The sequence below is a fragment of the Tarenaya hassleriana genome, unplaced genomic scaffold, assembly GCF_000463585.1.
Source record: "Tarenaya hassleriana unplaced genomic scaffold, ASM46358v1 Cleome5, whole genome shotgun sequence".
NCBI lineage: Eukaryota > Viridiplantae > Streptophyta > Magnoliopsida > Brassicales > Cleomaceae > Tarenaya > Tarenaya hassleriana.
Window position 1 is genome coordinate 5,269,255 of NW_010967707.1, and position 14,726 is coordinate 5,283,980.

Consider the following 14,726-nt stretch of genomic DNA (forward strand, 5'->3'; position numbering starts at 1 on the left):
AAGTGCAATATTTATATAAAAAAAACACACCCTATATATATATATATATATATATATATATATATATAGGTTCGAGTCTTTTTTCCGGGTTTGATTTTTTATAAAGAAGAAAAAATATCCAGATTTTATTATGTCAATTTTCTTTTGATACAAATTATATTAAAATTCGATTTGGATTGAGTTTTTAATAGATAATATTTATTTCTTATAATAATTTTCATTTTATTCTTTTTAGTTATTTAATATTTAAATTTATTTAAAATTTAATTGATTCGGTTGAAAATATTATAGCAACATATATTTAAATAGAAATTACTTTGATTTTATAATGAGGGCCCAAATAATGTGCACAACTTTTTCCCTTTCGGTATATCAATTTGCGCTTTTTTTTTTTAAAAGAAAAAGATCGGCACCATTCTGTTTTAATGAGCTTTTTTAGCCTTTTGGCTCCATCCAACTCTAAATTTTTTTCCATGTATACTCTAAGAAAGGTTTTAAATTATATATATCGAATGCAAGAGATCACCAAAAAAAATAAATGAACACGTTGTGAATGGAATCTAATTCTGTAAAAGTTATATATTGGCAAACCCTGAAACATAGGTGGGCAAGAAAGATTAAAACATAATCAAGGTGATTCAAAACTTTGAACTTGCGCCTAAATTATTTAAGTGTCCATATAATAAATTTTAAAAATGTCTCATTATAAACTCTAAGCAAATGTCTCGGAAATTCAATAGAAATAACCATTTTGGCTAACATAGAAATAGAATTAGGGACAGGTGGTTACATAACCCAATAATAAATAAATATATTTTATTAAAAACCTTTTAAAATCCGAAACCAATAAAAAATAAGCTAGGGGAAATTAGTTATATAACCCAAAAGAAATTAAATATTACAAAAGTAGATTTGAAACGAAACCAAAATTAAACCCAAACCCTAATTTATTAATTTTCATTATTTTTAAGTGATCTCACCAAAACTCCAAAAATAAAACAAGAATTATCGTCGTTAAAGAACAACGTTGGTCATGCATAATGGGCCGGGTTTACCCGAAGTTCAACCTGTTAAACGACGGCGTTTTGATAATGGGCCTAAATAAACCAATCGACAGGCCCACTTAACGTTTAAACCCATCTTTGAACGACGTCGTCTAGAAATGTTGTCAAAACGTCGCCGCTTTCCTCGAGTCCTTGCGTTGCGTCTCTGTTCTCATTCAGTCTTGGAGGGAGCGTGGCTCGGGCGATCTAGAATCGAGACTAAAAGCCCATACGGTCCCGTGTTCACAGTGGGAAAACCCTAAATCCCGACAGGTAATCGAGATTCGGATTCGATTTGTCGCTCGCGTATTGGAAATGGCGTCGTCTTCTTCGAGCGGCGGCGGTGGAGATTTGACCGAGAGACGAGGGATTCCAGCCGCTAAATTCATCGAAGATGTCGAGACTTACCTCTCTCAGTCCGGTCTCGATTCAAACTCTGCTCTTGCCTTCCTCCAGGAGAGGTTCTCTCTCTCACTCTATCTGCCAGCGTGTGTTCGTGGAGTTGTTTGTCTGGGTTTAGCTTTCCAGTCAAGTATTATAGGCGATTGGTGTAGTTTGCGAAGAATTCGAATTTTATGATTTTGGGTGTTGAATGTTTGATCTTGATTTGGGTTCCTCTACGTTCATTTCGTAAATATAGTAAGTTGTATACGTTTTGTTTGAATTTAAAACCCTTTTGTGTGGAATCTTATGTAGGCTTCAGCAATATAAGGTGGTTGAGATGAAGCTTCTTGCCCAACAAAGGGATCTTCAGGTACCGAGCTTCCCTTGCCTTGTAAGATTAGACCCGGTGAAGCATATGGGATGAACCGAGATTTTGTATCCAGTTTGCCTGTTATTCTCACACTCATATAATATTCTGAATTGATTGTTCTACTTGTTGTATTAATCTGTTTCTTTTCCGTCTTGTAATCTTTGATTAATAGTCTTGTCATTATTCTGGCTCTCAGGCTAAAATCCCGGATATCGAGAAGTGCTTAGATGTTGTTGCCACCTTGCAAGCCAGGAAGGGTACTGGTGAGGTTCGTCGTTGTCCATTTTGATTGATCGTTTTAAAATGCTCTACTGCTCTGTTAAGTCGTTTTATTTGATGCAGCATTAACCTGTCTAATTTCTCTCTCAAAAGCCCTGACTGTTGATTTCAAGAGGTAGAAAATAGGATGAGTTTTCTCTTTGTTAAATCGGTGGATGTATATGTTATGGATGATAATTTGCATCCTATTGGGCCGAAGACAACCCTCAACAAGAGATTTCTCAATCTTTTCCCCTTAGGTAATAGGTATAGCTCACCATCTTTCCGATGTTGGTAGTCATGCTCACACTTAATTACATTACCAATGAAAGATCGTGTAAATCGGCTTCCTTGCACCCCACGGGTTAATTCTCGTGACTCTCATACATGTCTAGACTCATTGGCTAAGTTTACTTGCTTATAGAGATGGGACTTTTTTTTTTCCTGAATTCCACTATTCTGAATAAGCTGATCAGACTGATTTTGGAAGCTAAATCATGATGGTTAAACTCAATGGTTATTTAGTTCAAGCTAATGGAGAACATTAGTGTCATTAAGTCTTGATGATAACCACATAATGTGTTCTGCAGAGGAATATGGTTCTGTGCCGCACTGGCAGAATCAATTCATCGCATCTTGTGATGCATGATACTAACGATGTTTCATCTTTTCTGAATGGAATTTGCTTTGATGTAAAGACACTGTGTTTTCAATGGCATTATTATATTCTGTCGTATTCTTATGGAACTTACTTATGGTGCAGGCACTTACCGCTGATTTTGAGGTGTCCGAAGGCATATATTCGCGGGCTTGTATTGAAGATTCAGACTCGGTCTGTCTGTGGTTGGGAGCAAATGTCATGCTGGAATACTCATGTGAAGAGGTCCAACACTCTGACAGTTATATTCTCTCTTACGGGCTTCTACTGTCTTGTGCCAAGGACCCAAGAATAAATTCTTGAATCTTCTGGTCATGCAGGCCACAACTCTTCTGAAAAACAATCTGGAAAATGCTAAAGCCAGTTTGAAAGTTCTCGTAGCCGATTTACAGTTCTTGAGGGATCAAGTCACGATTACACAGGTGAATTCATTTTTACTTTTTACTGGGTTCTGTTCCTTGTTTTGCCTAAGGAAGACAGAACCCTTACACTGCCCGTAAGTCAGAATCTACTCGTAGGTGGGAAATGGAAACTACAACGCATCATAGTGAATCTCAAGACAACTCAAATTTGTTATACATATGATGTTTTGAGATTCACACCCGAGCAGCTTATGCTGCATTGCAGAATGAATGGTGGATCCTATCAGATTGAATTTATGGTTATTTTGTACAATTGCTAAGATTTTACACCGATGTAGGAAATATATATCAGGAGCAAAGAGTGAAGTTGTCTTACTGACTTGGATTATTATTTTTTTTTTGGTGGGGGTTTTGGGTGGAACAGGTGACGATTGCGCGTATTTATAACTGGGATGTTCATCAACGGAGGCTTAAGCAAGCTCCTGCCGCCATTGCTACAGACCCTTGAGACAGGCATGATTTCAGATTGTTATCCAATGGGATCAGCAGAGGTACGAAGGGCAAGATCCCTAATCTTTTTTGTTGTTGTTGTTGTTTGGGTCCCGTCTGGATGAAATTTTTGTCTCAAAATGGTAGAAGAACGCTTGTTTTCGTACGTTTGTCTTGCTGCCTCTGTTCAGAGCTCTGTGTCGTAATGTCTTATGTTCCTTCCCCTTTGGTTGGAATTAAGGATTTGATGATTAGATTACTTGGAGGTTATTAAGTACCCGTTTTTGTCTATTTGTGTGTTTCATATTGGCTGTGTGTGTGTGGGTTTTCAATTTCGAATAATCCATCCCTAGTTAGGAGTTCTAAATTCAGCTTTCCAACTAAATATATAGTTAGATAGATAAATTTTTCGAATTAAATATCTAAATTTTTAATTGATATTTTAACTATAAAAATGTTTTAAATTAATATATTAAATATTAAAATGTCTTAAATTAATATTACAAATCGAAAGTGATTTATAACATTGATTCATTTTTTATGTTTGGGATTATCTTTTAACTAATACTTAGAACATTATTACATTTGAGTTAACAATTTGAACTATCTAATTCTGAAATATTTTAATATTTGAAGTATAGAGGAGATCAAATTAAATTTTGATACATTTTGTAGAATTAGAATAGTTATATGAGATTTTTTTTTTAAAAAAAAAAACAGATGAATATAAATTTTCAATTTTGAAAGTTTGTCTAAAAAATTTACATGTTTCATTGTCTGAAATCTGGGAATTGTATTTATAAATCTTTTTTTATTTTTTTTTTCTTCCACGAATTAGATTATATCCTCAATGTTTGATTTATACGTAATGAAGTATCCACCGTCTTATATATTACAGGCAAAATAAAATATTTAAGATTTTGGAAGGAAAATTGTAGATGCCTAAGGGGGGGAAAAAGGCCCTTTTAAGGTCATATATGCTTTAAAGACGGTTGGGGCTTAGTTTGACCCTATGGAAATCGATTCACTTTCCATATGATATACTATTCCACTTCTATCAACAAATCTTATACCAAATTTAGAATTTAACGATTACATTACATATATATATATATATATGTATATGTTTGTGATTGATAATGACATGCATATGCATTTAGAAAAAAAAGAGACCTATTTTGTACAAATGGCGTACGATAGGACATAAATTTCCAACTTTCTAGAAGACCGATTCAAATTTCATTGAAATTTTGTGAATAACTTAGATTCGATTTCTACATTCATTTACATGATTATGTCACCCATGACCACACACGTTTCTCGTCTATCATTATATAATGAAAAGTTAGCACTTCACCAAAATTGTGTACGTGTATATATCGATATTAATCCATTCTCATAAAACACAGACTGTCATGTCATATACATATATATATATATGTGTGTGTGTATTGAATCTACGTTTTCTAAAATAAAAAATGTATCAAAATGGAGACAGAAAATGCAAACATGTTTAATGGAGGACTCGATAGATTTGGCTGAAACATACACAGATGCTACACTCATCATCGTATCGCGAGTGTACATCTACATACATATACATTATACATACATATATATATATATATATATATGTGCGTGCGTATGTATATGCATGTAAAAAAAAAGGAGAGAGACGTACACGGCAAACGAGGGGGTTGCTGTTTTTTTTTTTTTTTTTTTTTTTTTTTTTTGTCATTGCAGCTGTCCCCACGGAGATAAAGTGGGCTTGTTTTGTTTGTATGCTTCAAAAAAACAACGCGTTTTAGGGTTTAGCGTTATGCATTCATTAATCGCCCTCTTGTTGACTTTGACCTTTTCTTCTTCTCGTCCTCTTCATTATGTATATATGTTTGTACTTGTATATATACAATATACAGACCGTGAATAAATTGCTTATTTATTTATTTTTTAATTCAAATAACGTATGCGCGACGGTCCACACAATTATATTAAATTAAATTAAACGAGTATCAGAACAGATTAAAAAAATGTAAAATCAGTGAGGCCGCAATCATCGCTGGGTGTTCTCACTCGATAAAACACCATTTCAATTTAACATGTTGGTCATCATGCCCAGAACGAATCTTGACCATTAGTCTTCTCTCTCTCTATGTATATATGTGTGTATATATATATATATGCAAACTGTTTCGGCAATTTGAATATATCTTTTGGATAAAATACGGATTGTACACTTTAATCAAAGGGAAAAAACGGAATACATTTATATATACACATATTATATTCTTTTAAAATTTTGATTGATCTAGCCAAACTCACGATCTTGTCGTTGGGGTTTATATTAATCTTCCTAACGATCATGGTTTTTGGACTATATTTTCAGATATATTTGTATAAATAATTCGAATAAGTTTATATAGATAAGAAAACAAAACTTTGGCCGTTAATCACATATTTATGTAGGTTAATCTTAATACTGTATTTAAAATTTTGTTTAAAAAAGAAATAGGAAAAAACTTGAAAGAATAAACATAAAGTTACTGAAAATACAAAAGAAAAAACGAATGAAAAATCCAAAAATATATATACGTATGATGTGCATGTATCTAAAAAAAGTATATAGTTATATTAGAAAAATATTCTTATGATAAATCCTATCATGTAAGAAATTTGAAATTACCCAAAGTGGATTTGACAAATATACTTGTACGTAATTGTATGTGATGAAAATTCCATAACATAAAGTACACATTTTGGATTGATATTGATTATCCAATTTGCTCAACCTTTTAATTTTTTGAAGCTAAGGTTGAACAAAATGATGGTCAACAGCTTTGACTTTTGACCACTGCCTTTTCCTCATTCAATAATATATATGTAAAAATTCAAATGTATGGACCGTCATTCTTAATTAGTCGCGGTCTTCTTCAACTTTAGCAGTTAGCTTAGCTTTGATCCCATGGTCAATCCTATTTTTCATTTATTTAATTCTTTGCTTTTAGTCCAACATCAATTATTTATAACATTATATATCAACATATATAATATATATATATATATATACAGACAAATAATTATCATAGATCTTGACACAAGCATGAAAACGGTCCCCGACCTCACCCATGTGAGTGCATATTATACGCAACATCACATGTCGGAGTCGGACATATATACTCCGACGAGCACTAGGCATGATATGATCCTTTGTTGACTATACTATCATATATGTTATATAGAAATGGAATCTTACAAAATCACTTCTGATCTTGATTACCCTCATTCATATATATACTAATATATATTTTTATACGTTTAAAGTATATAAATATGCAGCATGTGTGTTCTACTATTAGTTATAGTATGCTGTGCACACATAGATCTTACACGCATGCTTAATTCACGAGTCGGTGCAGAATTAAACATTATATAACATATGTGTGCGCATATATATATGTATGTATGTATGTATGTATGTATGTGTCGAATATTTTAGATCCGAGTGGTTGTGGTGGTAGGAGTATTTTAATTTGAAATTTGGTGCTTGGAATTTGGAAATTATTGAAAGGATATTGAAGTAAGGATGAAGTTACAGAAAAGGAGTGTGGACTTTTCCTCCTTTGTTTGCGGCTGCTTTCCATGTTCATGATGCACCACTATATTTTATACGTATATGATTATATATGCAAGCGGACACACGCGTGTATGTATGCATACAGCATGCATGCATGTACGTATGTGTGCATGCATGTATGTATGTACGTATGTATGTATGTATGTATGTATGTATGTATGAACATGTTCGCATTTTCACTTGGATCGTAATTCGTAGGGTTTACGATTTTTTTTTTAAACTGAAAAAGTACAGACACATGCATATAATATATATATATATATACACTGATAAACGTGAGAAAAATATACATGTATGTGTATGAGAATCATATAAGTGGTAATATAACAATTTGCATGATTATTAATTAACATTATGAAAAAAAAAAGAAAGAAGAAAACTTCATCCTGTCGTCCAAATTACAAATGTAACTGTTTAGTATTCGCTTTTATTGAGATTTTATTTTGACTGTCCATTATCTTTACACACTGAAATATTCCACAATTAAAATTTTTTTTAAAAAAAAAAAAGAAAGAAAAAAAGGGAGTCGCTTGCGTAAGAAGCAACCGACATGGAGAGGAGAAGGGGAAGGAGACCGCGTAAAAGCACACGTGCTTCGACAGCCTTATTCGATGGAGTAATCTTAACCGTCCGATCTGACACGTGTAGCGCCTTCGGTTGACAGCGTTGTTGTGGTTCGAGCCACAAAAGGCTTTTTATCTTGCGAAGAGCATGCAATAATATAATAATATAATCCTTGAAAATTAAATTAAACGGAAATAAAGATACCACTAAAATTCATAAAGAAAAGTATTTGAAGAAGATTCTTTTTTAACTAACATTTTAAATATCTATATTTTGAAAGGTTCAAATTCATAAAAAGAAAAGTATTTCAAAAATAATAACAACTACCAACAATTAAATATCTATATTTTGAAAAAGTTTCTACAATGTATTTTATTAATATTATTATTATTATTTTGGATGGAATCTGGTAATATTTCAAAATTTATTTGTTTAAAATGAAGTTTCTAATAATTGGTATATAGTAAATATATTTTTATAAAAGGTAAAAACAAAAAAGGGTTTATTGTTTTCTGCTAATGGTAATTCGTAAAAAAGGTAAAAATGTTAACTTTAGTAGATCAGAGAGATTGTAATTGTTACAAATAAACAAAATGTTTTCGTGCACAACGGATTATGGGAAACACGTACGTACTAATACCACATGCTAAGTTCGATATAATTTTGTAATTGATTAACCTTATAAAAAACATTTAGCTTCTTGTAGCCATCGAATATTTGAAAACTATGGCTTTTGAAAGCACTCATAACTTTTTTTAAAAACCTATAATTATCTATAACTTTGAATTATAGAAAATATTGCCCATGGAGACATTATTTGTGAAGGATGGGCGTTATACTTTTCAGTTGAACATTATAAGATTTGACCCCTTTATTTATATATTTATATTTTAAAATATATATAAATTAGATTCAGTTTCTTTACGTAGACCCTTTATTTATAAATTAAACTTTTCGTTTCATCCATCTTTTACGTTGCACGTAATATTTATACGTAGATAGAAATTTAAGTAGAAATGGTTATAAAAAAACGATAAGGAAAATCTAAAATACTGTTTTAAAAATCTATTAAAAAAAAGTTTCAAATGTATTGGGTAAGTTAATATAAATATTTTTATTCTATAATGTCATTGTTAATTTAATTATTATGATGATAAATCTTTATAAAACTGTTAAATTTAATATTTTTTTAATGGATTGTTAATTAGTAAATTGTGATTTTTATATTATTTGTTTCAAGCAAGATAAATAGTGAGGTGGATGATGATACCGATGACTTGTCGGAAAAGCGGCAATTTATTGCTGACGCATGCCTTGAGTCAGCCTATTTTCCGAAGCTTCTCCTTTACGCGTTTTAATTGTTTTATTCATTAATTTTTTTTTATAATACACTTAATTTATTATTAAAAAAACATTTCTTATTGCTCAGATAATTAAATCATTTGTTTTTTGTTTTGTCTCATTCTGTTGTTTTTATCTTATCCTCGAAGCTTAGTTTTCCTTTGTTCTCTCTATCTTCGTGAAATCGCTGTGGTTTTCGTAAACGCATTTTTATTTTATCCGTCGTATTCATTGATATAAATTATGTGCGAGTTTATTTAACATGGTTGAGTACATAAAGCTAGCGCAACTATTATTTCATCCAAAGTTATTAAATTATTTAAAAAAATAAGTAGCGTTTAAGTAAAAGTATATACATATTTCCAATTTTACTTTTTTTTTATTAAAACAACTGTCATTATACTTTTTTTATTTTATAAATTTTAAATATATTCATTTTGTATTAGATTTTGATCCGATTTATTAATTTTGTTTTGTTTTAATAAAAATAATTAATTTAAAATTTGTGTTCTGTTCAAATTTATCATAGATTTAATAATTTATTTTAAAACCCATATATAAACGTTTTCTAAATACAACTAAAATCATATATATATATATATATATATATATATATACACACACATCAAATTAATACTTAAATCGAAACTAACCCTTTGAACAATCATATTTCTCTATCTGTTTTACGTTTTTTCCTTAAAACGAATATTAAAATTGAGCGGGATAGCAATCATTCAAATAGTAATTGATTGATGCAACGATTTTGTTGAATTTTTTAAATAGTAAAATATATTTATACCCCCCTTTCAATTCCAAAAAACGCGTAATATTGTCGACAACGGCTTGAGCAAAAAGTAAATACAAAAGATGAAGTGAAACTGTAACTATAGGTTAGCATGATATTATATAGTATAGTCAGTAATAATCATCATGACAACTGGTCCACGAATTCACCAAATAATCAATTGGTTAGGGAGAAACAAATGTTACAGTAACATATGCAATATGAAAAGAATCATGAGAAAAGACGTTCGAGTTCAAATTATATCATTAGGCGAAAAACGTAAACCTGTGTGTCAGAGTCACAGATCTTATGTATCTTTTTGTAATTAATTATTATTTTTTTACGAAAATATTTTATTGTGCGAAAAGGCAAGTTGCCGTTAAAAGGAGAAATTGGGAAAAAACTTAAAAAAGTAAAAATTATAAAGAAAAAACAAGGGAAATGAAAAATAAAAAATAAAATGGAGCAGTAATCACATGCGGCAGACCCACACCTTTTCGCTTCCCACGTGTCATCCCTTACGCGCCCCTCTCCGCATCCATTGGCTACCGGTTAAACCGGTTACAACCTGTATACGTGTGTATATATACGCGATTTAGGTACAAGACGTCTATTAACAGAAATTTCTAAAATTTCAATACATGGTTTGTAAATTCGGGTGCTTAAAGAGGATAAAGTTTTAGGTGAAGTTTCACAATCATTGCTAAAAAGGTCTAACTTTAAACCTAATAATCAGTACAAAATCAATAAATTTGTATTTTGATAGAAATGTTAATAGATTGATGAATTAAAAACATATTTGATATAAGAATAATTATCAGTAGATCAAATAATATATTTTTCCACACAATAATAACAAATATAAGAAGATTTTCTAAATAAAGAAAATAAAAAGTGAGGATGTTAAATAACTTATTTTCTTTGTAGGATATTATAATTTTTTCCTTTTAAGAATTATTATTTACTATGTTTTTTGTTATTTTATACTATTCAGAAAAAAAATGTAGATATTTTAGCCAATAATCCAATTGGTTGAACTGATGTTAGAGAAGAATCACTACAACAATTATTTCACTCTAACAAAGAAAAAAATAGATATTGAACAATATTGGGAAAACTTAGCATACACATAAGAAACCCACATATATGATTGTTCGTTAAATTTAATAGCAAAATTTAGAAAAATTAATTGTCTCAAATAATAAGAAATTGGAGAATAAATAAAGAAAAAATTGGGGGGAGGGAGGGACAAAGGGATTTAATGGCTACAGGAGGAGGACGGCACCGTCCCCCTTAATCCCCTCCATGCGTCCGTACGCTCTCATCTACCGGCATTTGCCGGTCACTCCCTTCTTTTCTCTCTCTATATTTTTTTTTTGTTTTTGAAATAAAAATGAAAATATCTATAAAAAAAAAATCAAATGGGAAACCTCCCAAATCCAAGCTGTTCTCCAGAGAATAACCCAAAACTCAACTAAGTTATATTCACACCTACAAAAAAGATAGAGAGAGAAACCTCAGATCACTGTCTTTTGTCTTGTGCTTATAACCTCATACACATCGCAGACACACAAACTTATGTTCAAACCCAGAAAAAAAAAAGGTTTTCTTTTCCTGATTTTATGATGATACATCTATAAAGGACCTCAAAGATTCGATCTTTTTTCCTAGTTCTTTATCCTTTACATGGAGAAGAAGAGAGATCAGGATCATCATCATCATCATCATCATCATAATCAGAATCAGCATCAGCTTCGGGAGATCAGTAGTAGCAGTAGCGACATCAACCAGGTCACAGCCACGAAGATCGAACATAATCATCATCGCTGTCAGATTCAGACACCATCAGAAGCCACGATCTCGAACATGGCGAATAACCTGTTGTACTCTTCGTCAGATCATGAAGTAGCGGCTAATATGGGTTTGTCGAGCATCTTCTTCGATACGGCATCGTATTTGTATTCCTATTCCGACGATGTCCTCCACTCTTCCAACAATTCTAATTCCTTCATGGATTTGCTTCGACAAGATCACCACCACTTTTCTTCTTCCTCCTCCTCTTCTTCTTCTTTATTCGATTCTCTCGCTTTCCACAACAGCAACCCCTTTATTACGGATTTGCCCCTCTATCAGCCACACCCGTCTCAGGGTCCGGCGGCGTCTCCTGCGTCCACGGTGGCGACGGCGGCAGAGTCTCCGGAGGTCTTGAAAGTTACTGCCCCAGCGTCGCCTCACTCTTCATCGGTGTCGTCTTCGTCGAACGAAGCTGGAAATGACAATAATGCTACGAAAGCCAGTGGGAGTGTTATAGATCAGGAGGAACAAGATCAACAGGAACAGAAGGGTACGAAGCAACAGTAAGTGGATTAATTTGAAAACCCTCACTGTGATTCTTGAATATGTCGGCTCGTTTTTTTTAAGTATATTTGAATCATGGGTTTGGATTTGTGTAGGTTAAAGGCGAAGAAGAAGAGCCAGAAACGATTGAGAGAGCCGAGGTTTGCGTTCCTAACGAAGAGCGACATCGATCACCTTGACGATGGTTACAGGTGGAGAAAATATGGCCAAAAGGCTGTGAAAAATAGCCCTTATCCCAGGTATATACTCACATAACATGCATGGGTCCATATACACATATGTGTGTGTGTGTGTGTGTGTTTTGATATTTTTCGATCTGAAAACCAGAGTCCAAGATTCAGAATGTTCACATAGATCTGAAATATATATATGTGTGTATGTGATTGTGTAGGAGTATGTATATGTGTTTGTTGCATACATATGCATGTGAAAAACATCTCTATATGCAGTACGCTCAAACAGATTATCTATACATATTTATAGGTATACACAAAACATGTCTGTTTTTGTATATGTGTGTGTGACTAAATCTGCTCGCTGAGTATGTTCATCAAGAAATTTGAACTTACATTTGAAATACTTTTTTATAAATAACTCTATATTCATTTGCAACCATCGCGTTCATGGATAAACAACCCTAGCTATTATTCTGCATGTTTAAAAGTAATATATACATGCATATATACGTAGATACATAGTATATAAATATTTATATTGAATATGTCTGTGTGTATGTAAACAGGAGCTACTACCGTTGCACGACGGCAGGTTGCGGCGTGAAGAAGAGGGTGGAGAGATCCTCCGAGGATACTTCCATCGTCATGACAACGTACGAGGGCCAACACAGTCACCCTTTCCCCATAACTCCACGTGGGCACATCGGCTTGCTGACATCACCTTCCGACATGTCCGCCGCCTCATCCTTCATGGCTCAGCAGCCTCGGTACATGCTGACTCAGCATCAGGAGCTCATGTTGCAGCCGTACATGACTACTGCTGCTACTACGTACGGGAATAACCCTCTAAGCATCATCAACGATATAAGTTCCGCCGATCCAAGTCGCAGATTCGTAAATACGGGGTTTAGTTTACAAGAAGAGAGACGTTTCGGTGTTGCTGAGAACATTTCTCGAGCTTCTTCGTCTTCGTCTTCGGTCAGGGATCAAGGATTGCTTCAAGATATCATTCCATCTCCGATCAGATCCGATAACCTAACAAAAGAAGTGGAGAAGAAATGATGAAGACCATTTTCTTTTTTGGCTTCTCCGATTAATGGTATTGGTACGTATTGTGTTCCTTTCAATACTTTTAGCATCGGCTATTGGACCGTCGTTTCTAATCGCCGACGTTCACTCCCGCGGGAGTTTTTATTAACTCGGAATATATGTAACTTCTCCTATAGTTTTTTTTATATTAGATTAATCGGTGTATGTTTTTTTTTTTGTAAGATTATGGTGGCAGTTCATGGATTTAATACGTGTCTATTATATTTTTTTTTAATAATGTTTTCATTTTATATGAATTCATATTCATATGGGTAAGCAAGCTTTCAGAGCCTTCGATCTTTGCTCATGATGATAATGTATTAATTTTCCGACCATCATGACTTTTTATGGTTAGGGTTTCATCGGGGGATAATATTGATATAAACCCTAGAAGCATACCAATGGCATTTCCCCATCCGCGGTTTTATTTTGATGGACCGCGTTTTTTTACCGTATATATTCAACATGCTGATTGTATTGCTTCTTTGGGCATAAGAATAATATCTCTAAGATTAGTTTTATTTTTAAAATCAATAAAAAATTATTATTGGTTTCATACGTTTCCTTTATAAAATAGAACTAAACTACAATATACAGTTTTTATTATTTTCATTGTATATGTATATGCTATGAAGACTTGAAAAGACAAAACTGAAACGTACGTATACGAGGCATAATTCGATCAAATTAGAATAATTTAATTGAAAAAAAAATTGAAATAGAGAAAGGCATATAAGAGAGGGGCTGTCCATAATGGACCGTCTTAATTAAATTTAATATAACTAGAAATGTAGAAACATAAGGGAGATGTAGGCAGTCTACTCATCAAAAACCCTATTTTCACCATCAAAATTCTGTCTCATAAAGCATCATATCTCGTGATGGGAACGACTTAAATAATCAACTTGCTTGTTAACTCCGGCCATCCCCTTAAAGTCGTCTTCTTTATATATATACGCTTGCAAAAATTATTATTGAAAACAATTATGGTAAATATAGAAAACAATATTGCAAGTACATAAGTAAAATTAATACTAATCTTTGTTAATTTTGTATAAATTAGTTTATATAATTCTCTATCCCTTTGAACACGATTATGATATACAATTCGTGAAGTATATGATTTTGTTAGAATACTAGGGAATTTAAACGCTGTAAAGTATGGGCTTTGACCATACTTCTTTATCATCGCAGTTGTTGGACCGTCGTAAATTAT

General features: G+C 32.5%; 2 protein-coding genes across 2 annotated transcripts; both read left to right on the top strand.

The window, feature by feature from the left end:
* Positions 1-1,210: 1,210 nt before the first annotated feature.
* LOC104827099 (probable prefoldin subunit 3) lies at positions 1,211-3,855 on the top strand. The gene is made up of 6 exons (XM_010560150.1): positions 1,211-1,504; positions 1,740-1,797; positions 1,994-2,065; positions 2,819-2,938; positions 3,034-3,135; positions 3,500-3,855. Exons 1-6 carry the CDS (start codon positions 1,359-1,361, stop codon positions 3,581-3,583), a joined length of 582 nt encoding a protein of 193 aa, XP_010558452.1. The 5' UTR covers positions 1,211-1,358; the 3' UTR covers positions 3,584-3,855.
* A 7,481-nt stretch (positions 3,856-11,336) lies between these two features.
* On the top strand, positions 11,337-13,729 carry LOC104827100 (probable WRKY transcription factor 48). Its single transcript, XM_010560151.2, has 3 exons — positions 11,337-12,244; positions 12,341-12,484; positions 12,988-13,729. The coding sequence occupies exons 1-3, from the start codon at positions 11,574-11,576 to the stop codon at positions 13,481-13,483; spliced, it is 1,311 nt and encodes a 436-aa protein (XP_010558453.1). The 5' UTR covers positions 11,337-11,573; the 3' UTR covers positions 13,484-13,729.
* The last annotated feature ends 997 nt before the right edge of the window (positions 13,730-14,726 follow it).

Bases quoted from the DNA above. Each gene is read 5' to 3' on its own strand.
- LOC104827100 (XM_010560151.2), top strand. From the start codon at position 11,574: ATGGAGAAGAAGAGAGATCAGGATCATCATCATCATCATCATCATCAT. The intron at 12,245-12,340 runs GTAAGTGGATTA...GGATTTGTGTAG, and splicing joins CAGAAGGGTACGAAGCAACA to GTTAAAGGCGAAGAAGAAGA. The intron at 12,485-12,987 runs GTATATACTCAC...GTATGTAAACAG, and splicing joins AAAAATAGCCCTTATCCCAG to GAGCTACTACCGTTGCACGA.
- LOC104827099 (XM_010560150.1), top strand. From the start codon at position 1,359: ATGGCGTCGTCTTCTTCGAGCGGCGGCGGTGGAGATTTGACCGAGAGA. The intron at 2,066-2,818 runs GTTCGTCGTTGT...CTTATGGTGCAG, and splicing joins CCAGGAAGGGTACTGGTGAG to GCACTTACCGCTGATTTTGA. The intron at 2,939-3,033 runs GTCCAACACTCT...CTGGTCATGCAG, and splicing joins TGGAATACTCATGTGAAGAG to GCCACAACTCTTCTGAAAAA.